This window comes from Stomoxys calcitrans, chromosome 3, assembly GCF_963082655.1.
Source record: "Stomoxys calcitrans chromosome 3, idStoCalc2.1, whole genome shotgun sequence".
Classification (NCBI taxonomy): Eukaryota; Metazoa; Arthropoda; class Insecta; order Diptera; family Muscidae; genus Stomoxys; species Stomoxys calcitrans.
This window is the reverse complement of record NC_081554.1, coordinates 169,923,290-169,946,234: the sequence shown is the minus strand read 5'-3', so window position 1 is coordinate 169,946,234 and position 22,945 is coordinate 169,923,290. Positions and strand designations below refer to the sequence as shown.

Below are 22,945 nucleotides of genomic sequence, written 5' to 3'. Positions count from 1 at the left end.
ATACTCCGACTCCGGCCCAATAGTCCGACTCCGACCTTAAAAATTCGACTTCGGTCGACTCCGCAGCCCCGATTTGAACTTGTCGGAAATCGAGGTCTTTCTGTTGAAGAAAAATGGCGCGTTCAATCGGTCAATCTTGGTCTTCTTCGTCCAGTCCAGTCTTCTGGATTAAGGTTGAGACTTTCGAGATACTGAACGGAGGCCCCATCGGATTGTAACGACCTCTTCCAATCGGCCAAACTTTCTTTTCTTTGTAAACAAAAAGATTGCAGTCTTCTCTAGATTAACATTCAGACGTTTGCTGTCCTAAAGGTACTGTCGATGCGAGAGCGGCGGTCCGATCGGACTATCACCAATTACGCGGTCAGCCAGGTGACGCTGATGGCTCTAGCTCCATGCTTTTGAGTAGAAAAAAAGTAATGCTTATTGGTCTACATATATGCCTTTGGTGGCGCATAACTTGCCTTGACCAGTTTGGGTATGAAAACTGACCTTGCCTCTTACCAGGCCACCGAAGTTTATGCTTGTAAATATAGTGGCCAGAAGAGCTCGCCAGGTAGTGACTTCAATGGTTGAAAACTCCTCGAAGCTTTGCCTACTCTAGTCTCTCTAACCTCTGTGTAATATTTCAGTGCATTCAGATAAGAATTGCGCTTTGTAGGAGCTCAAGAAGCAAAATCGGGAGATCGGTTTACATGGGAGCTATATCAAGCTATAGATCCATTCATACCATATTGGACACGTAAAGTTCTTGCCAAATCTGATGAGAATTGCGCCCTCTAGAGGCTCAAGAAGTCAAGATCCCAGATCGGTTTATATGGCAGCTATACCAGGTCATGAACCGATGTGAAGCAAACATAACACAGCCGTTGAAAGTGATACCAAAACATCACATGGAAAACTACAGCCAAATCGGATAAGAATTGTGCCCTAAAAAATCTGAAGAAGTCAAGACATATGATCGGCTTATATGGCAGCTTTATCAGGTTATGTACCGATTTGCGCCATACTAAGCACAGTTCTTGAAAAACAGAACAAAACACCTCAAGCAAAATGTCTGCCAAATCGAATGAGTGTTGCGCCCTTGAGCCGCTAGTCAAGAAGTCAAGAACCAAGATCGATTTATATGGCAGATATACCAGGTTATGAACCGATTTGAACCATACTTGACACAGTTGTTGAAGATCATAACAGAACACCTCGTACAAAATTACAGCCAAATCGGATAAGAATTTCGCCCTCTTAAAGCTGAAGAAGTCAAGACCCATGATCGGTTTATATGGCAGCTATACCAGTTTATGAATTGATTTGAACCATACTTAGTTGTTGAAAGTCATAACAGAACACCTCGTGCAAAATGACAGCCAAATCGGATAAGAATTGCGCCCTCTAAAAGGTGAAGAAGTCAAGACCCATGATCGGTTTATATATCAGCTTATTCAACGATTTTGACAATACCTAGCACAGTTGTTGGAAGTGAGACCAAAACACCACGAGCAAACTCTCAGTCAAATCGGACGAGAATTGCGCCCTCTATAGGCTCAAAAAGTCAAAACCCAAGATCGGTTTATATGCCAGCTATATCAAAACATGGAACGATTTGGAACCGACCTACACTAATAAAAAGTATTTTTGCAAAATTTCAAACGCCAGCTTTACTCCTTCGAAAATTAGCGTGGTTTCGACAGTCGGACGGACGGACATGTCTAGATCGACTTAAAATGTCATGACGATCAAGAATATGTATACTTTATGGGGTCTTAGATGCATACTTCGAGGTGTTACAAACAGAATGACGAAATTTGTATACCCCCATCCTATGGTGGAGGGTATAAAAAAAATCCTCTATAAAGTCTAAAAGCCAAATATGGATAGAACCTACTACAAGTATTTTTAGTGATTACAAATTCGAAGTACTTTACTAGCTCCATATACTAAATTTCAATCTAAACTACCCACCTAATAAGTTTCATAGCTATCAAACAAAAAAAAATCCCAAAAATTTCCCTTTTAAAGATTACAAGGGAAATTTCCAAAGAACCTACCACAAGCCAACATATGAGTGAGTACCAGCAACTAAACAATCAAAACAAATAGAAGCAGACGATAAGTAAACACACAGTCCCTAGCATGTGTAACAAAAATTCCATTCCCATGGATTTTGAGTTCGCGTTTTGGGACGGAAAAAATCAATTTCTTTCGTAACATATGTAGTGAGCGTGGAGTTCATATATTTTTGAAACCCACACCAAACTCACGAAATTTAAAAACAAAAACTCAAATGACCACGTACTGTCGATTATAGCGAAAAACACTAAACACCTGCTGTCAGGTGACATCCATTTACACACTCAATCACTTACTCACCTTTAGGTTGCCAATGAGTTCCATAAATTGTATAATATCGCCTAGACCAGCATTGAAGCATGGTTTGCCCGATGTGGATTTCTGGTGTTTAGATGGCGGCTGGGATGAGGATGCGGCTGATTCATCATCTGATGCCTGATGGCCATTGCCACCAACGGCACCACCATTGCTGCATTGGTCATCTTTCTGTTGCAGGGCCAAGGAGGGTTCGGCGGCGGCTAGAGAGGACATGGCGAATTGTGTCTGTCTCTGTTTGGTGTTTAAATTATGGTTATGCTGTTGGGTATGGAACTGCTGCTGGTGGTGTTGAAAAATTTGCTGTTTAAGGAAATTCTGTATGCGTTGACTACTGCTACTACTGCTACTACTACTACTACTGCTACTACTATTGCTGTTATTCCTTGCTTGTAGATTTGAGGGGTGTTGGTGCAGAAGAGAAGCTGAAGGGCAAAAAATCACTGCCTGTGCTGAGTTTTCGCTTGAATCCTGCGTATTAGAGTTTTGTTGCGCTCCACACAATTCTGTTGTCGAACCGTCAGTGTTCAAAGACGAATACAAACTAAAACATTCGCTGTGACAGTTCAGTGTTTGCAGCTGCTTTGGGGGGTTTTGACTAGAAGTGGTGTTGTTGTTGGTGTTATGGCTGACGTCTCCGACAATATGGTTGGAGCATTTGTGACTGATACAGCTGTTTTGAGTTTGGCTGCTGCTGCTGCTACTACAAACGCTTACATTGGCATTTGTTTGCTGCGGTTGCTTAGCAAATGATGACGATTTTGATTTCTTCACATACTCGTCGTCGTCGGCTGTTGTTACTACTTCTACTCCCCCCTCCTCTCTGTCATCTACCACATCGTCTGTTAGCTGCTGATTATTCAACAATGACGTCACTATGGGGGAGCGACCCACCACCTTTGCCGTAGCCGCCTCTCTGTTGGCTGTTGGTATTCCCTCAGCGACAGCTGAGTTGACTGCTGTCGCCGCCACATGTTTGATACTCTTTGTTATCAAATCGCCACCATTTAAAGTGGCGGCATTGTTTTGTAGTTTTCTCAAAGCTTTCAACAATTGCTGAATTGAGAGCATTTTTGCTGAATTCAACGTTGGGAGACAGAGCCCAACAACTGCGAAGACTGCGTTTGGATCAAATGAAGAAAAATACTTTGTACCCCACAATGCCTTAGGAATCGCTTTTAGAATCACTTTCTGAAAAACAGATTATTTTGTTGTTGTTTTTCTTGTATTTCTGCTTGAGGGAATTCCTTTGTTTGGGATGCTTTGGTTCGCTCTCTTCGTTTTGACTCTCGTATTTTGACAATATGATCTGCAAATAACCAAAAATATAGAAAGACGAATGAATAAGCAAACGCAATGAACATTGAAGGTAGGAATGTTTGTAAATATTACACTTAGTATTCAAAATCATTAAACATGATAATTTGACATTTAATTGATTTAATATCAGCGAGAGATTTACTTCTTGGTGTTAATAACCCCCTAATAGAACTAACTCAACAATTGTTGGATATCTAAGTGGTACAAATCCTCCCCTTAGAGATTATTTCAAAAAAAAAGAGTATGTCTCCGAGATTGGAGAAACAAATTGTACCAATCTGAAGTTCAAGAACTTGACCATACGAATTTTGGATATACAGTGGTGGAAAAAATAATAGGGACAACACTTACTAAGAACATTATTGCACAAAATGAGTAAGAAAACCTGATTACTTCTGCATAAGGCTGACCCTGAATATTAGTATACATGTAAGGCTTTGACGGGGGAACTTAGATTTGATATTAAATCTATAAATATAACAAGTAAGATCGTGCTAAGTTCGGCCGGGCCAAATCTTATATACCCTCTACCATGGATCGCATCTGTCGAGTTCTTTGCGCAATATCTCTTTTTAAGCAAATAAAGAATAATGAATATGGACGGAGGAGGAGGTGGAGCTATATTATATCCGATCCAAGGAGATCGGATATAATCCGATCTCAAGGGAGATCGGATTATATGGGAGCTGTGTCAAGATATAGATCGATCAGACCATATTGCACATGTATGTTGAAGGCCATGGGAGAAGCCGTTGTACAAAATCTGTGCCAAATCGGATGAGAATTGCGCTCTCCAGAGGCTCAAGAACTCAAGATCCCAGATCGGTTTATAAGGCAGCTATATCAGAGTATGAATCGATTTGGACCATACTTCGCATAAATGTTGAAAGTGATGCCAAAACACCACGTGCAAAATTACAGCCAAATCGGATAGAAATTGCGCCTTCTAAAGGCTAAAGAAGTCAAGACCCAAGATCGGTTTATATAACAGCTATATCAGGTTATGGGCCGATTTGGACCATGCTTCGCACAGTTATTGGAAGTGATATCAAAACACTATGTGCAAATTTTCAATCAGATCGGATAAGAATTTCGCCTTCTAGAAGCTCAAGAAGTCAAGACCCAAGATCGGTTTATATAGCAGCTATATCAGGTTATGGACCGATTTGAACCCTACTTAACACAGTTGTTAAAAGTGATATCAAAACACTATGTTCGAAATTTCAGTCAAATCGGACGAGAATTCCGCCCTCTAGAGGCCCAAGAAGTCAAGACCCAAGATCGGTTTATATGGCAGCTATATCAGGTTCTGGACCGATTTGGACCATACTTCGCACAGTTGTTGGAAGTGATATCAAAACACTATGTGCAAAATTTCATTCAGATCGGATAAGAATTTCGCCTTCTAAAAGCTCAAGAATTCAAGACCCAAGATCAGTTTATATGGCAGCTATATCAGGTTCTGGACCGATTTGGACCATACTTCGCACAGTAGTTGGAAGTGATATCAAAACACTATGTTCGAAATTTCAAATCGGACGAGAATTGCGTCCTCTAGAGGCTCAAGAAGTCAAGAACCAAGATCGTTTTATATGGCACCTATATCAAAACATGGACCGATTTGGCCCATTTACAATCCCAACCGACCTACACAAATAAGAAATATTTGTGCAAAATTTCAAGCGGCTAGCTCTACTCCTTCAAAAGTTAGCGTGCTTTCGACAGACGGACGGACATGGCTAGTTCGACTTTAAATGTCACGACGATCAAGAATATATACTTTATGGGGTCTTAGACGCATATTTCGAGGAGTTACAAACAGAATGACGAAATTAGTATACCCCCATCCTATGGTGGAGGGTATAAAAATGAAATTGTTGCGCTTTGTTTGATTATTAGTTTTTTCGTCTGTTCCGTATAGACTCAAAAACGGCTAAACCGATTTTCATGATATTTTCACAGATGGTACAGCTTGACTCCGCGGCGAAAATAAGGTACTTAATTTTTTGATATCCGAAGGGGGGGCGGACCTTCCTCTTACCCCAATTTTCAAAAATGCCAGATTTCGGAGATTGGAGCACCGATTTAAACGATATTTTGCATGCCACTTTATGATATCCCAAAAATACGAAATTGGTATAAAATTTTGGGGTCAGCTAACCTGGGGGAACGCCCCATCCCAAAACCCACCCGAAAGGACATAACTACCGACTGGGACAATATGGGTATCAAATGAAAGGTATGTAAGAGTAGAGTACGAACATGACATAAAAATGTCAACCTTAGTGTCGGGGGGTCCCCCACCCCTAAAAACACCACCCAACGGGACACATTTATCGCTTTGGGCAATATAGGTATCAAATGAGAGGTATTTAAGAGAAGAGTACGAACGTGGCATAAAAATGTCACCTTAAGTGTCGGGAGGGTTCTCCACCCCCAACAACACCACCCACCAGGACACTTTTACCGCTTTGGGCAATATGGGTATCAAATGAATGGTATTTAAAAGTAGATTCCAAATCTGACATACAAACTTATGTCACCACCCCACAAAGCAGGACATATATACCGATTGGGACAATATAAATATCAAATGAAATGTATTTAAAAGTATTGTAAAAAGCTGACATAAAAAATTATTCCTTGGTGTCTGAGGTCTATATGACACCTATACCTTGTATCTTCCGATCTTTACCACATTTGGGTCAGGTGCCGGGTGGCCTAAAACTACTTACTGTTTCAATTTTCAGCGAAATCGAATAAAAATGAAGCTTTTATGGACTTCATTCTCTTTATCCGGAGATTGGTCTGTATGACAGCTATATCGAAATATAGTCCGATCGGAATCATATTTGGGACGTATGACGGGAGACCTAAAACTACCCACTGTTTCCAATTTCAGCGAAATAGGATAAACAATAAAGCTTTTATGGGCTTCATACCCTTTATCGGCAGCTCGGTATATATGGCAGCTATATATAGATATAGTCCGATCTGAGCCATATTTACGTCAGATATTGGGAGGCTTAAATTAACCCACAGTTTCAAATTTCAACGAAATTGGATAATAAATAAAGCTTTTTTATGGGCTTCAGACCCTTTATCGGCAGTTCTGTCTATATGGCAGCTATATCTATATATAGTCCGATCTGAACCATATTTACGACAGATATTGGGAAGCTTAAATTAACCCACAGGTTCAAATTTCAACGAAATTGGGTAATAAATAAAGCTTTTTTATGGGCTTCAGACCCTTTATCGGCAGTTCGGTCTATATGTCAGCTGTATCTATATATAGTCCGATCTGAACCATATTTACGTCAGATATTGGGAGGCTTAAATTAACCCACAGAAATCAGATAAAAATTAAAGCATTTATGGGCATTTGACCCTTTGTCGCCAGATCGGTCTATATGGCAGCTATATCGCAATATGGTCCAACAACATTTGTGAGGTACTATGCCATGTAAAACTTCTCTCCAAAGAAGTGTCGCACTGCGGCACGCCGTTCGGACTCGGCTATAAAAAGTTTGTTATCCAATTTTGAGGCCAAGTGTTCGGGGGTCGTCACACCCCATAAACTCTCCCTAAACCACTGGCAATCGGGGCTGGAATAAAAGAAATTTGAGAGTGGACCACGTTGCTGATATTTTTTCAGGGCTATGTGCGTGGTTGGCCGGCCCACCGTTCATACCCCTCAAACTGGACATATGTGGGGATTATACCAAAAAGGGCCAAGTTTTTCAGGGACATCTCACCACATAAACTCCCCCTAAACCACACATATATACCGATTATAGTAATATATAGTTAAATTTGGTTTTTGGGAGCGGAGTATAGATCTGATATCCACTTTCGAGGCAAAAAGTTTGGCTATTCTAATCCACCACCAAAACCAAGAGAATGAAGTAGATCTTACATCCAAACTTTAATGGGCGGACCCTCCCCTCACCCTATTTTCGAAAGCGCCAGATCTCGGAGATGGATAGGGTGATTTACGCGAAATAAAGTACGTTTAAAACAAAAGCAGAAATTTGGTATACTTATTTAATGGATATCTAGGGCAGCGGCCCACATCCAAAGCCCGCCAAATGGAAATTTAAACCAAATATGACAATATTAGGCTCAAATGAAAGGTATTTGAGACTAGAGCACGAATTTGATACATGGGGTACCACCTAACTCCCAAAAACACCCCCATACCGGACATATTTACCGACCATAGCAATATAAGGCTCAGATGAAAGAAATGTGGGAGTACAGCACCAATATGATATCCACATTGGGGCGAAATATCTGAAAGGCCGTACAAGCACTCCCAAACAGGACTTTTTACTGACCGTGCCAGTAAAGGGCTCAGATTAAATAAGAAAGTGAAAGAAGACGCAGCGGAGCGGGCCCGTCCAGCTAGACTTATATTTAAAAATTAATTTGTGTTTGTTTGTCGGTTTGTTTGATTATATGTTTGTGTTCTCCTTATAGACTCAAAAACGGCTGAACCGATTTTCTTGAGATGTTCACAGTGCATAATGATCCCGTGGTAAAAAAAGGGTACTACAATTTTAGATATCTGAAGGGGGGCGGACCCTCCCTCTCACACTAATTTTCAGAAATAGTAACCTAAAAACAAAAATTTAGTGTCCAAATTTAGGATGGGATACATAGGGCCGCCCCAACCCCAGAAATCTACGGTTTCTATGACAGCTATATGTAAATATATCCCAATATATACTATATTAAGTTTTGGGGACAGGCGGCCCCCTAGAAACTTGACCCCACACTTGAATATGAAATTAGTTTTCTATTCAGTAAATATGACCGATTTAGGGATGTTTTAGGGGTTGGGTGGTTCCCCACACACTTGGTTCGGCAATAGGATATCAGATACGTTTTCTACTCTTAAATACCTTTCATTTGAGTCCCATATTGTCGTGATTGTAGTATATACATGTTTGGTAGGTTTTGGGGGTGGTTCCCCACACACTTGGTTCGGCAATAGGATATCAGATACGTTTTCTACTCTTAAATACCTTTCATTTGAGTCCCATATTGTCGTGATTGTAGTATATACATGTTTGGTAGGTTTTGGGGGTGGGGCGGCCCCCCTAGGTATCCCATTCGAAATTGGATACCAAATTTTTATTTTTAGGTTACTTTAAGAGAGCACACAAAATTTCGCTTAAATCGCATCACCCATCTCCGAGTACTGGCGTTTCTGAAAATTAGGTTTAGGGGGAGGGTCCGCCCCACCTTCAGATATCAAAAAATGTGTATTTAAAATATTTTCACCACGGGATCATTATGCAAATCGGCTCAGCCGTTTTTGAGTCTATATGGATCACACAAACATACATACAAAAAAACCGACAAACAAAAACAATTTGATTTTTATATAAATAAAGATATTGACCGATCTTTCGATTGAGGTTCTAAATCCCATATATAGAGGACTAATTGGAGGTCACCGTAGCGCAGAGGTTAGCATGTCCGTCTATGATTCTGAACGCCTGGGTTCGATTCCTGGCGGGACCATCAAAAACATTTTTCAGCGGTGGTTTTCCGCTTCTAATGCTGCCAACATTTGTGAGGTATTATGCCATGTAAAAACTTCTCTCCAAAGAGGTGTCGCACTGCGGCACGCCGTTTGAACTCGGCTATAAGAAGAAGGCCCCTTATCTTTGAGCTTAAACTTGAATCGGACTGCACTTATTGATACGAGTAGGTGAGAAGTTTGCCCCTGTCCCTTACTGCAATGTTCAAGGACAAAATGTGCATTTCCATTGCCCGATTTCCCAACAGACAAGGCAGCAGGATCCGATGGGTTGCCGGTTGAACTATTTAAGACAGGAGACAACATGTAGATAAGAAGAGTGCTTCAGCTCGCCCGCCCGATCTGTTTAGAAGAACGCATACTCATTTAACGGGGAACCACAACACACAGGTTAGCTGACACGAAGTGTTACCAATTCAAAGACCCCTTTTTTTGTGTTAAAAGATTTTTTAATGCCATCCACCATTGGATATAGAATATATATATATATATATATAAATATATACAATGGTGGTGGGCATTAACAAATATTTTGAAACAACAAACAAAAATATTTTCGTGTCAGCTACCCTGTGTGTTGAGGTTCCTCGATTAATGAGTATGCATCCTTCTAACCAAATTGCGCGGGCGTGCTTATTCTTACTTCTTATCTGCATGTTGTCTCCTGTCTTAAATAGTTCAGCCGGCAACCCATCGGATCGTGCTGCCTTCTCTGCTGGGAAATCGGGCAATGCTAATTTTGTCCATTAACATACCTCTAAGGAACAGGGGCAAACTTCTCGCATATCAATGAGTGCAGTCCGATTGAAGTTTAAGCTCAATCATAAGGGGCCTTCTTTTTATGGCCGGATCCTGCTGCCTTGTTATTCTTTAGTCGGGTCGATGTGAAGTGAAAATCGATCCATGCACCCATACTTGGGAACTTAACATATGTAAATCTGAACCGATTGGTATGAAGTTGACCACTAATCTGAACGGTTTTAGGAGAACCTTATATGAGCAATTTTGGTAAATAACGGTTAAAAAATGATCGGACGAACATGGGAGCTTAAACCAAATCAGAACCGACATCTTAAAGAGACTCTAAAATAGATTAATTTGATAATTCAATAAAGGAAATCTGTCAAATAAACCTACTTTAGAGCTGCATTAAGTTTTGTGAATATGAACCTTCATCTGTAACCCAAAAACACTGTCTGTGTTAACTTTAAAGATGATCGGATGAAAATTATGGGCTGTACTTCGTACACTAATTAGCATGGACAGACAGACGAACAAACAACAAGCGAACACACAGACAGACATTAGCCATGTCATGAATCAACAAGTGATTCTGAGTCGATCAATGTACTTATCAATGGATCAATACCCTCTCCTTTTGGGTGTTACAAGCAAAGTCACAAAGTTATATTACCCTGTTCCACAGTAGTGGTCTAGGGTATACAAAATACTCTCCCAAAGAGATTTCAAAACCACGTAATTGATTACGTTTGCCACAAATCTTTTGTTCTCACAAATCTTCTCTTCTTCTAACTCAGCTGTACTACTCTTATCTGCTGCTACAATGCTAATGCTAACTATTGTATAAAAAAACGCAAACTAGGCATTTTTATTTTGAAGATTGGCATTTATTTTGATCATTCTTCAAATAGCCATAGCATGGTGTAGAACAAAATTTTGGCTCGCTTAGTTTTCAATAAAATGCCAACAAAAAAGAAACAAAAACCAAATGCCTTCATGTTGTTTGCTCTGGATTGGAGAAGCAAGCAAGCGAGACCCGTAAGCATATCGGAGGCCATACAAGAGGCAGGAGAAATTTGGAAGGCAAATATTAAAAATGACCATTTGTCCAAAAGAAATTGATTAAGATGCTAAACATTTTGCAGAAAATGAATGCAGAGGAACGAGCCCCTTATAAGGAGAGACAAAAAGAAGAACTTCATCTAACTAACCGTAGCGCTGCGGAGAAGTTCACATGCACCGGCATACCAATCTCACAAATAGAGCAGGAAAAATTGAAAAAGGAGAACAAAGAACTTCGAATGAAACATGACATTGAATCATTTGTGGGGAAAAGTGTAAAAGAAAACAGTAAGTCCTAGGATAAACAAGTAAAAGCGTGCTAAGTTCGGCCGGGCCGAATCTTGGGATTCCAACACCATGGATTCTGCTAAAATATGGGAGTTATATCTGATTATAGACCGATTTGGACCGTACTTGACACAGTTGTTGGAAGTCATAACAAACATCGCAATGCAAAATTTCAGCCAAATCGGATATTAATCGCGGCTTGTAAGGGCTTAAGAAGTCAAATCGGGAGATCGGTTTATATGGGAGCTATACCAGGTTCTTTAACGATTTAAACTGTACTTGGCACAGTTATTGGAAGTCATAACAGAACACCAGATGCAAAGTTTCAGCCAAATCGGGCAAAAGTTGCGCTTAGGAAGGACTAAAGATGTCAAATCAAGAGATCGGTTTATATGGGAGCTATATCAGGTTATAGACCGATTTCGATCGTACTAGGCACAGTTGTTGGAAGTCATAACAAGGCACTATCTGCAACATTTGAGCCAAATCGGATAAAAATAGCGGCTTGTAAGGAATCAAAAAGTCAAATCGGGAGATCGGTTTATATGGGATCTATATGAGGACCTTAACCGATTTGGACCGTACTTGGCACAGTTGTTGGAAATTTGAGCCAAATCGGACAAAAATTGCGGCTAGTAAGGATTAAAGAAGTAAAATCGGGAGATCGGTTTATATGGGAGCTATATCAGGTTATATATCGATTTCGATCGTACTAGGCACAGTAGTTGGAAGTCACCACAAAACACTATCTGCAAAATTTGAGCCAAATCGGACCAAAATTGCGGCTCGTAAGGGCTCAAGAAGTCAAATCGGTAGATCGGTTTATATGGGAGCTATATCAAGTTATAGACCGATTCGGACCGAACTTGGCACAGTTGATGAAAGTCATAACAGAACACTACATGCAAAATTTCATCCAAATCGGACAAAAAATTGCGGGTTCCATGTGCTCAAGAAGTCAAATCGGGAGATCAGTTTATATGGAAGCTATACCAGGTTCTTGACCAATTTAAAATGTACTTGGCACAGTTGTTGGATGTCATAACAGAACACCGTATGCAAAATTTCAACCAAATCGGACAAAATTCAGGGGCCCAAAAAGTCAAATCGGGAGATCGGTTTATATGGGAGCTATATCCAAATCTAAGGAGGCCACCGTAGCGCAGAGGTTAGCATGTCCGCCTATGACGCTGAACCCCTGGGTTCGAATCCTGGCGAGACAATCAGAAAAAAATGTCAGCTGTGGTTTTCCCCTCCTAATGCTGGCAACATTCGTGAGGTGCTATGCCATGTAAAACTTCTCTCCAAAGAGGTGTCGCACTGCGGCACGCCGTTCGGACTCGGCTATAAAAAGGAGGGCCCTTATCATTGAGCTTAAACTTGAATCGGACTGCACTCATTGATATGTTAAGTTTTCCCCTGTTCCTTAGTGGAATGTTCATGGGCAAAATTTGCATTTGCATATCCAAATCTAAACCGATATGACCCATGAGTGCAAAATTTCATAGCAGAAATCTTAGAGCAAAATTTTAGGCAAACCGGATTAGAATTGCGCTCTCTAAAGGCTTACAAAGTAAAATCGGGAGATGGGTTTATGTGGGAAATATGTATGTCTGGAAGGATTTTCTATGGGAGCTTTAATCAAATCTGAACCGAAACAGGCCATCTGCAATCTCCAACTACCTACATCAATAACAAGTGTCTGTCTAAAATTCCAAGATTTCAGATATATTGTATTTATTCTTTTGATGGCTGTCGTGATTTCGACCAACTCACAGTGGGAGAAAATCGAAAAAAAAACTACTAAAAAAAATGCCGTGTGAGATATGTCTTTGAAATTGCAAATGGTTAGAGCTGAGGTCTTAACGATCGAGGACAACCTAGGATAATTCCGGATGGAGATATCTTGGTAATTATTTTTGAATATTGCAAATAAAATTGTCCTTAAAAAACTAAAAATAAATTCTGCCCGAATTTTTTCGAAAATCCCCAAAATACCCCTTTCAGAAAAAGATGGCTTCAAAATCGGCATTTTTATTAAATTTGCTGTGGAGGTGATAGGTGCAAAAAATTTTTTGCATGGGGTTAGGGGACATATGAAGTAAAACAAGTAAAAAGGCGTTAAGTTCGGCCGGACCGAACTTTGGATACCCACCACCTCGGGAATATATGTAAACCACCTTTCATCAAAATTCGGTGAAAATTTCATACCTTATGTCCCATATCAGTTATATCAAAATATGTTCCGATTTGAACCAAATACTAAAAGTACACTAGCTATATCTAAAAATAAACCATATACGATACGGATGTCGAAAAGCCTAACATAAGTCACTATGTCAAATTTCAGTGAAATCGGATTATAAATGCGCCTTTTATGGGGCCAAGACCTTAAATCGCAATATCGGTCTATATGGCAGCTATATTCAATAAATGCGTCTTTTATGGCCCCAAAACCTAAAACCTAGATATCGGTCTATATGGCAGCTATATCCAAATCTGAACCGATCTGTGCGATATTGCAGAAGTATGTCAAGGGGTTTAACTTAACTCACTGTCCCAAATTTCGGCGACATGGGACAATAAATAAGGATTTTATGGGCCCAAAACCATAAATCAAGAAATCGGTCTATATGGCAGCTATATCCAAATCTGAACAGATCTGGGCCAAATTGAAGAAAGATATCGAAGGGCCTAACACAACTCATTGTCCCAAATTTCAGCAAAATCGGATAATAAATGTGGCTTTTATGGGCCTAAGACCCTAAATCGGAGGATCTGTCTATATGGCAGCTATATCCAAATCTGGACCGATCTGAGCCAAATTGAGGAAGGATGTCGAAGGGCCTAAAACAACTCACTGTCCCAAATTTCAGCAAAATCAGATAATAAATGTGGCTTTTATGGGCCTAAGACCCTAAATCGGCGGATCGGTCTATATGGGGGCTATATCAAGATATAGTCCGATGTAGCCCATCTTCGAACTTAACCTGCTTATGAATATAAAAAGAATCAGTGCAAAATTTCAGCTCAATATCTCTATTTTTAAAGACTGTAGCGTGATTTCAACAGACAGACGGACAGACGGAAGGACATGTCTAGATCGTCTTAGATTTTTACGCTGATCAAGAATATATATACTTTATAGGGTCGGAAATGGATATATCGATGTGTTGCAAACGGAATGACAAAATGAATATACCCCCATCCTTCGGTGGTGGGTATAAAAATTGCCTATTTTGAAATATCTCTACCCGTTCTCACACTGCATATTTTTTACTAGTTTTTTTCGATTTTCTCTTAAGATCATGAATATATATACTTTGGGGTTACTGATCAATATTTCGAGGCGTTACAAATGGAATATTGCCGCATTCACATGAGCGCTGCCATATTTTTATAAACCTTCTAAACAAACGGGATCATATCAATACATTTTACAGTGGGGATGCTTACATCTCCCCTCTTACGATTCCTTTGGTGACAAGGATGAAGGTTCCACAGTATGTCTTCGAAGTGTGATTCTCTTGGGTTGAAGCATAGCAAATTTTGCAGGAATTGCAAATTCTTCCTTTAAGTTCGACGGTGAAATCTGGAAATCCTTTAAAAGTATGTCTAGAGGTATGCTTTTCTCCAAGTCAATGTTGTGATTATCTGGATATCTCCGGCGAAGTTGGTCAGCATGAGTCGTAGATAACAATTCCAAAGTTCTCTATTAATTTGCCTGGAAACCAGTAGCTTTGGTAAATAGTAAGTCACGATGTTGGAATGTCTTCTTCCTGGCTCCATGTTTCCGATTATATTGCTCCTACATTTGATCATTACTTTTCTGGATTTGAGGAGGTGGTTTTCCCAACAAATCGAAACCCGTTAGCATTCCTCGACCGATAAAAGCTTCAACAGGGGTTTCTCCGTTCGATACATTCGGGTTTGGTGTTGAGGGTTACACTGCATAAAATGTTTGAAAAGCTACTGATATAGTCCCCTCTCCATCTAATTTTTAATTCTTTCGAAGCGTCCACAAACGGTTTTCGTATGTTGAATGTCTGCATGTTTAGACCAGTCCTCAAATTGGGCATAGCAAAAATGAGATGGGTTCGATGTCGCTCTCTATTTTAGACCAATTTAAGCAACTTCACGCACTGATGTTGCTCCTTTCAACCGCCATGTGTCCTCGGCGCAATTGCTTTAAAACCTATTTATGATATAGTTGTAGATTTATGATTTTCCAGTTGAGCAAGAGAGAACGTTCCCTTTTGATATCGAATCCTTTCGATTTTAGTACGGTATAACATTGGGGTCGATGTTTTTGAATGGATGGTTTTGTATTCCTTGTAATAAAAGACGTCGAGTACATTTATATTAATGTACTTAATTAATACACGCCACTGTTTTCGTATGAATTTCGCAATAATTCTGAAAATATAACTCAAAGGGTTACCAGACTATCAATTATAAGTAGATGGCCAATAGATGTCAGGTTAGTACATAACATTGCTTCCCTCGCCTGTGCTAGTTCGGGCTAAAGCGAATTACACAACTTCGCACTCTTGAAGACCTGCGCCTGTTGTACGGCTCTTCTGACTGATGTCTCGACTACTGGTTACTCTCACGCTTCACAAGAGTCTCATCCATCTTTAGCTCGTTAATATTTCCATTGGTCTCTCATTTCTTCTGACTGATGTCTCGACTACTGGTTACTCTCACGCTTCACAAGAGTCTCATCCATCTTTAGCTCATTAATATTTCCATTGGTCTCTCATTTCCCGGGAAGTCGAAACCTAGCAAATCTGACTGGGGCGTAGATCTGTACTAGCACTCGAAATTGGTGTCGGCCTGCCCGTTTGTGGAAGGGTTATACGGAACCCTAAACTTATAATATCCAACACACCTTCGTCAGAAACCTTTTAAACTCAGAAGAAAAAAAACATGTACCGTTGTCAGACATAACTGGGACACCATACGTGGCACAAAATTCGTCTAAAATCTTGATTGTGATGGCTGAGGTGCTTGAAGAAGACACCTTCACTTCAATTCATTTGCTTTTTGAATTTTGTCCAAAAAACAAAGCAATTTTTAAAATTCTGCTGGGAGGCAAAAACTTTTCTAGGGGAGGCTTAGCCCACCACCCCCAAAGGCCTTTCTACGCTTATGGTCGACACCATTCGAATGCAGGCGAATCCCAGAGGTTAAATGATTCAATCCAGTTGGTTACAGTTATATTGAGGTTGTCGATATTCGCGATGTTACATTGCAACGATTATGATTGGACTTACGTTGTAGCATTGCAGTGGAATTTTGCTAGTTGTTGGTGTTGTTGGTGCTAACTTCCGAGGAAGTGTAGTACTGCACCAGAGTTTGCCGTTGTTCTCCCAAGTGATGCGAAATATTATGAAAATGTCAGATGCAGTATCAACCTGTGAAGAATGACCATTTATTGTCACGTCAACATATTTTCGCAGTAACCGTGTGGTAACTGCTTTTCTTTGAGTTTTCTAACAACTTTGAACTGTTGTTGTTGTATGTAGTCTTTCCTGTTTAGCAATGACGCAAAAGTTGCCCTTATGCCCCACATGTTGACACATGGAGCACTTGTGAGAATGGGCAAAACTTTGCATAATGTATTTCACCATTTAACCACCATGGATTTTTTGGAATTTAGAGTTGGAATCGTCATAGTGTGTTGTCCTGTTTGACATCCAGATTGTCCAAAATTATGATGTGCTTGGCGTCGTCAAGCAATTTCAAGAATAGGAGAAAAAAGTCGTCCTTTCTCTACTAAAGACGCAGAAAATAATTTGAATTGATCTGCTCGCATCTCGTTAGTTTGAAAAATTCACGTTGCAAGTTTACCCTACCTGCGTATACCTTGAAATCCTAGGCGTCGGATTTCATCATCTGTAGTCATTTATAGCGTTGTCTCTACTTTACCGAAAAGTTTGCTCAATTTCTCAATTGTGTCCTCCAAATTCATTACGGTACGGCTTTTGAGTAAAATCCTATTGACAAATCTCTCATGCACCTGATTGGACATCTTACGTCAGAAGAGGGTTACTTTGTCGTGATCTTTAAGGGTGACAGATTCCTTCTGGAAGACGTGAACATTTCGGTTGTACCATGACTATGCGATAAGTCCACTTTCTAGTTCCTAAATGAAATCCGCCATTGTATGTGCCGGTGACTCCATTGGAGCTGCCTTGGATATACTCGTCGATTCTGGAACATCGCTGGTGTTCTTAGTCGAATACACTTGTATCAGTATCGTTAGCTGCTCCAAAAGTAGGACTTGTTTGCTCATTGTTTCCTGTTGGTCAGCAAACAATTTAGAAGACGGACAGCGTTTTCGCAGGCACGCTGCCACGCTTGCAAACTGTCCAAACAAACGATAAAATACGATATCATATCATATGACATTTTGTGTAGGGATGTTCCCAAAAGTTTAACAATGACCGATTTCATTCCATTCCATTTAAAATTCCATTCTATGATGAAGAGTAAACAATTTTATATTCAGGATCCCGCTGAGACATTTTATAATAATTTAAAATTTATTCATCTTTTTGCAGAACTTGAACATCAACCATATTATTTTGTTATGGTCAATTATTTCACCAAAACTTTGAAAGGTGGAGTTTATGTTCCAGCTGAATTGGCTTTATGTAAATTTTCGCTACAAGAGGGCGTTAGTAGCATTTATCAAACTCTAATTAATCCAGGTAAGGAAAACAGAATTTTATTATTATTACTAGCTTAACCGGGCCCGCTCCGCTGCGCATTCTTTTACTTTATATAGAATTAAATTATCCTTTCAATATTTACTTTCGAAATTAAAGAGCTTCTAGTGAAATACCGTACTACGAAAATATTGGGTTGCCCAAAAAGTAATTGCGGATTTTTCATATAGTCGGCGTTGACAAATTTTTTCACAGCTTGTGACTCTGTAATTGCATTCTTTCTTCTGTCAGTTATCAGCTGTTACTTTTTGCTTGCTATAGAAAAAAAGTGTAAAAAAAGTATATTTGAATAAAGTTCATTCTAAGTTTTATTAAAAATGCATTTACTTTCTTTTAAAATTACTTTTTGGGCAACCCAATAGTATAACAATACACATGCCTTTATCTGAATCTCATATGATCTTTATTGGTTTCATAAATTCGCCCGGAGGGTTAAGGGCCATCAATATTAAATACCTGTGCAAGGTTTCAAGAGAGAGACCACCATCGTGATTTCGACAAGCGGGCGGATGGACATGGTTAGTTCGACTCAGATTGTCGGGACGATCCAGAATATATATACTTTATGGGGTCCCCCATAAAGTGTATACCTCCATCCTATGGTGAAGGGTATAAAAAAGTCGACTTTTTGATTATCAAAAAAAGTCGAATCGTCAAAAAGTCGACTTTATGATTATCGGAAAAAGTTGAAAAGTCGACTTTTTGATTATCAGAAAAAGTCGAAAAGTCAACTTTTCAATTTCACTTCAAGTCCCTATTTTATACCGATGTTATGTCGGACCATGTATGGCTGTTATTTTGATAGCAGATTTAGAGCTGGCAAAATATCGATAACACTTACGATACTATCGATATTTTGATTTTTTGTCTGAATATCGATTGATATTTTTGCTATTGATTTTTATCCGATAGAATTTTGTACAATGAATTCTCTCGTGACTTTCAATTGACTTATTAAATTCGCTCTGTGCATTGATATTGTTGATATATAAATCTATTCCCCGATTTTTACTTCACCTTTTCGTTTAAAATATAGGTGACGGGATATTGACGATAGTATCGATACTATCGATATTTATTATTAGAAAAATCGAAAATATCGAATGTTGCGATTATCGATAGTTTGCCAGCTATGGGCAGACTGCCACTTAAACCTAACATAATCTAACCAAACTTGCCACCTAACCTTAGCTATGGAGACAGTGGACCTAATGACTATGAGTGAAGCGGCTAGTAACTGAGGTTACTAGAAGCATTCCTTTCAACCTAAACAAACCTAATGGTAAGGGGGAGGGTCCGTCCCCCTCAGTATCCCAAGAATTGTATAGCCTACTTTTCCTTCTAGACCAATCAACACAATCTTTAAAAATGCCCAGAAAATTGGTTAAGCCGTTCTCGAGTCTATATGGAACAAACAAACACTCACAATTTTTGATTTGGTTTCATTACAGACATCAACATCTATGGTCATCATTACGAGGCACAACATCACTCGGAGACAACTCACAATTTGCCATTGCCACCAAAGGCCTTGGGGGAGAAAAATCTGAGTAAAATTTACAAGGACATCTTAGACTTTATAGGTGATAACGATACCAACAGTTACCCGCCAATATATACAGACCGCGAAAGCAGACACATTGTTGAGTCGGTTTTGAATTTCTTAAGGCCAGACAAAGCTGAAAATGTAGAGTTGAAAGTTTATCCCATACAGTATTTGTTTTTCATCATGAAGGAGGCCACATGCCAAGTGGGAGAATTGGAAAAGCTGAAAAATATCTACATAACCGATGCCTACTTTGAGAGGGATTATTTTGAATATCACATCGGTATTGGATGTCAGGTAAGAAAGAGTTCTACATATGAATCTAAAATGACCATTAAGTATACGGTATTTCTCTCTGTTTTCTGTAGTACCATGAGAATATAGATAAATCCAAATATTGCACTCAATCCTATGTGACACGTTGGGGTTTTATGTTTGCTGACTATATGTGTCAAGATCTGGCCATACCTTTGAAGCCAGGTCGCCATTGTCCCATCAATACCAATTTAGAAGCCATACTAACTAAGGCATCCAATACAAGCCATGATAATGAATCCCTGGTATCAATGACAACCTCATTGACCTATGCCACTGCTCCAGTAGCGGGATCTAAATTGTATGACAACAAAGAGGATGACAGAGCATCAACATCGGCAAAAATCAAACTTTGTAGCCTTGATCAAAAGCCATCTAAGCCCGAGCAGGGTACCAAGAAAAAACATAAAGCTACTATGAAGCCATCCCTACCCATACTGCAGTCGCATACCCACGAAGAAGACAATGCAAATCCTATGGGTGGTAATAATGAACAACAAGACGATGAAGACCTAAATCCCTGGAATTTACGTTCATTGAGAACCCATATCCCTCCAGAACCGGATAGTTCTTGTTTTGATATAGATTATAATAGCTGTGCTGATTTATCGGACTACGATGATTACAATTCTGTGGCAAGTTTTGGTCGCGGGCGTGGATCTCTAATAAGCTACGTTAGTTCCACAAGTTCTGGTAGCTTGGGACGTGGTCAATTACTTTCGTACTTAAAGAATTAGAATGAACTTTTTAAAATTATTTTATAATAACAGTTCAATAAAGGAATTTGAAATGGACATGTGAAAGAGGAAGTCATTAAAAGCTACGCGATGTTTAAAGAGTACCTAATAGACCCAACATTTTCATACCCAACAAGTAAAACCGTGCTAAGTTCGGCCGGGCCGAATCTTATATACCCTCCACCATGGATCGCATTTGTCGAGTTCTTTTCCCGGCATCTCTTCTTAGGCAAAAAAAAGATATAAGAAAAGATTTGCTCTGCTATTAGAGTGATATCAAGATAAGGTCCGGTTTGGACCACAATTAAATTATATGTTGGAGACCTGTGTAAAATGTCAGCCAATTCGAATAAGAATTGCGCCCTTTGGGGGCTCAAGAAGTAAAATAGAGATATCGATTTATATGGGAGCTGTATCGGGCTATAGACCGATTCAGACCATAAAAAACACGTATGTTGATGATCATGAGAGAATCCGTCGTACAAAATTTCAGGCAAATCGGATAATAATTGCGACCTCTAGAGGCTCAAGAAGTCAAGTCCCCAGATTTGTTTATATGACAGCTATATCAGGTTATGGACCGATTTGAACCATACTTGGCACAGTTGTTGGATATCATAACAAAACACGTCGTGCGAAATTCCATTTCAATCGGATAAGAATTGCGCCCTCTAGAGGCTCAAGAAGTCAAGACCCAAGATCGGTTTATATGGCAGCTATATCAGGTTATGGACCGATTTGAACCATACTTGGCACAGTTGTTGGATATCATAACAAAACACGTCGTGCGAAATTCCATTTCAATCGGATAAGAATTGCGCCCTCTAGAGGCTCAAGAAGTCAAGACCCAAGATCGGTTTATATGGCAGCTATATCAGGTTATGGACCGATTTGAACCATACTTGGCACAGTTGTTGGATATCATAAAAAAACACGCCGTACAAAATTTTATTCGAATCGGATAAGAATTGCGCACTCTAGAGGCTCAAGAACTCAAGACCCAAGATCGGTTTATATGGCAGCTATATCAAAACATGGACCGATATGGCCCATTTACAATACCAACCGACCTACACTAATAAGAAGTATTTGTGCAAAATTTCAAGCGGCTAGCTTTACTCCTTCGGAAGTTAGCGTGCTTTCGACAGACAGACGGACGGACGGACGGACGGACAGACGGACGGACGGACGGACGGACAGACAGACGGACGGACATGGCTAGATCGACATAAAATGTCACGACGATCAAGAATATATATACTTTATGGGGTCTCAGACGAATATTTCGAGTAGTTACAAACAGAATGTCGAAATTAGTATACCCCCCATCTTATGGTGGAGGGTATAAAAAGGATATAAGAAAAGATTTGCTCTGCTATTAGAGCGATATCAAGATATGGTCCGGTTTGGACCACAATTAAATTATATGTTGGAGACCTGTGTAAAATGTCAGCCAATTCGAATAAGAATTGGGGGCTCAAGAAGTAAAATAGAGAGATCGATTTATATGGGAGCTGTATCAAGCTATTGATAGATTCAGACAATATTAGATACGTATGTTGAAAGTCACGAGAAAAGCCGTTGTACAAAATTTCTGGCAAATCGGATAATAATTGCGACCTCCCTCAAGAAGTCAAGTCCCCAGATTTGTTTATATGACAGCTATAGCAGGTTATGAACCGATTTGAACCATACTTGGCACAGTTGTTGGATATCATAACAAAAGACGTCGAGCAAAATTTCATCCCAATCGGATTGCGCACTCTAGAGTCTCAAGAAGTGAAGGCCCAAGATCGGTTTATATGGAAGCTATATCAGGTTATGGACAGATTTGAACCTTATTTGACACAGTTGTTAAAAGTAAGAATAAAATACGTCATGCAAAATTTCATTCCAATCGGATAAGAATTGCGCACTCTAGAGGCTCAAGAAGTCAAGACCCAAAATCTGTTTATATGACAGCTATAGCAGGTTATGAACCGATTTGAACCATAGTTGGCACAGTTGTTGGATATCATAACAAAACAAATCGTGCAAAATTTCATTTGAATCGGATAAGAATTGCGCACGCTAGAGGCTCAAGAAGTCAAGAATGACGAAATTAGTATACCCCCCATCCTATGGTGGAGGGTATAAAAATGTTGGTCTAATCGGATGAAAATTGCGCCCTCTATAGGGGCAATATAACTTAAGGGATACATTCAGTATCGGATTGCTCGATCTTTCGTTTCGCAAAAAATATAACTTTAGCGATAGTATTCAGCGGAAA

The 22,945-nt window shown here is 39.6% G+C and overlaps 2 protein-coding genes across 3 annotated transcripts in view; one reads left to right on the top strand and one right to left on the bottom strand.

Annotated features, from left to right (window-relative positions):
- Positions 1–22,945, bottom strand: part of LOC106092750 (uncharacterized) — a 65,265-nt gene that overhangs the window by 36,156 nt on the left and 6,164 nt on the right. For both annotated transcript variants that reach the window (XM_013259670.2, XM_013259671.2), the window contains exon 2: positions 2,368–3,691. In XM_013259670.2, the coding sequence (XP_013115124.2) occupies positions 2,368–3,453 (1,086 nt within the window). In that variant the 5' untranslated portion in view covers positions 3,454–3,691. The remainder of the gene's footprint in view (positions 1–2,367; positions 3,692–22,945) is intronic.
- Positions 10,917–20,676, top strand: LOC106092747 (protein maelstrom 1). Its single transcript, XM_059365682.1, has 5 exons — positions 10,917–11,077; positions 11,140–11,344; positions 17,911–18,060; positions 19,530–19,921; positions 19,993–20,676. The coding sequence occupies exons 1-5, from the start codon at positions 10,955–10,957 to the stop codon at positions 20,674–20,676; spliced, it is 1,554 nt and encodes a 517-aa protein (XP_059221665.1). The 5' UTR covers positions 10,917–10,954.

Bases quoted from the DNA above. Each gene is read 5' to 3' on its own strand.
- LOC106092747 (XM_059365682.1), top strand. From the start codon at position 10,955: ATGCCAACAAAAAAGAAACAAAAACCAAATGCCTTCATGTTGTTTGCT. The intron at 11,078-11,139 runs GCAAATATTAAA...AACATTTTGCAG, and splicing joins AGGCAGGAGAAATTTGGAAG to AAAATGAATGCAGAGGAACG. The intron at 19,922-19,992 runs GTAAGAAAGAGT...TGTTTTCTGTAG, and splicing joins ACATCGGTATTGGATGTCAG to TACCATGAGAATATAGATAA.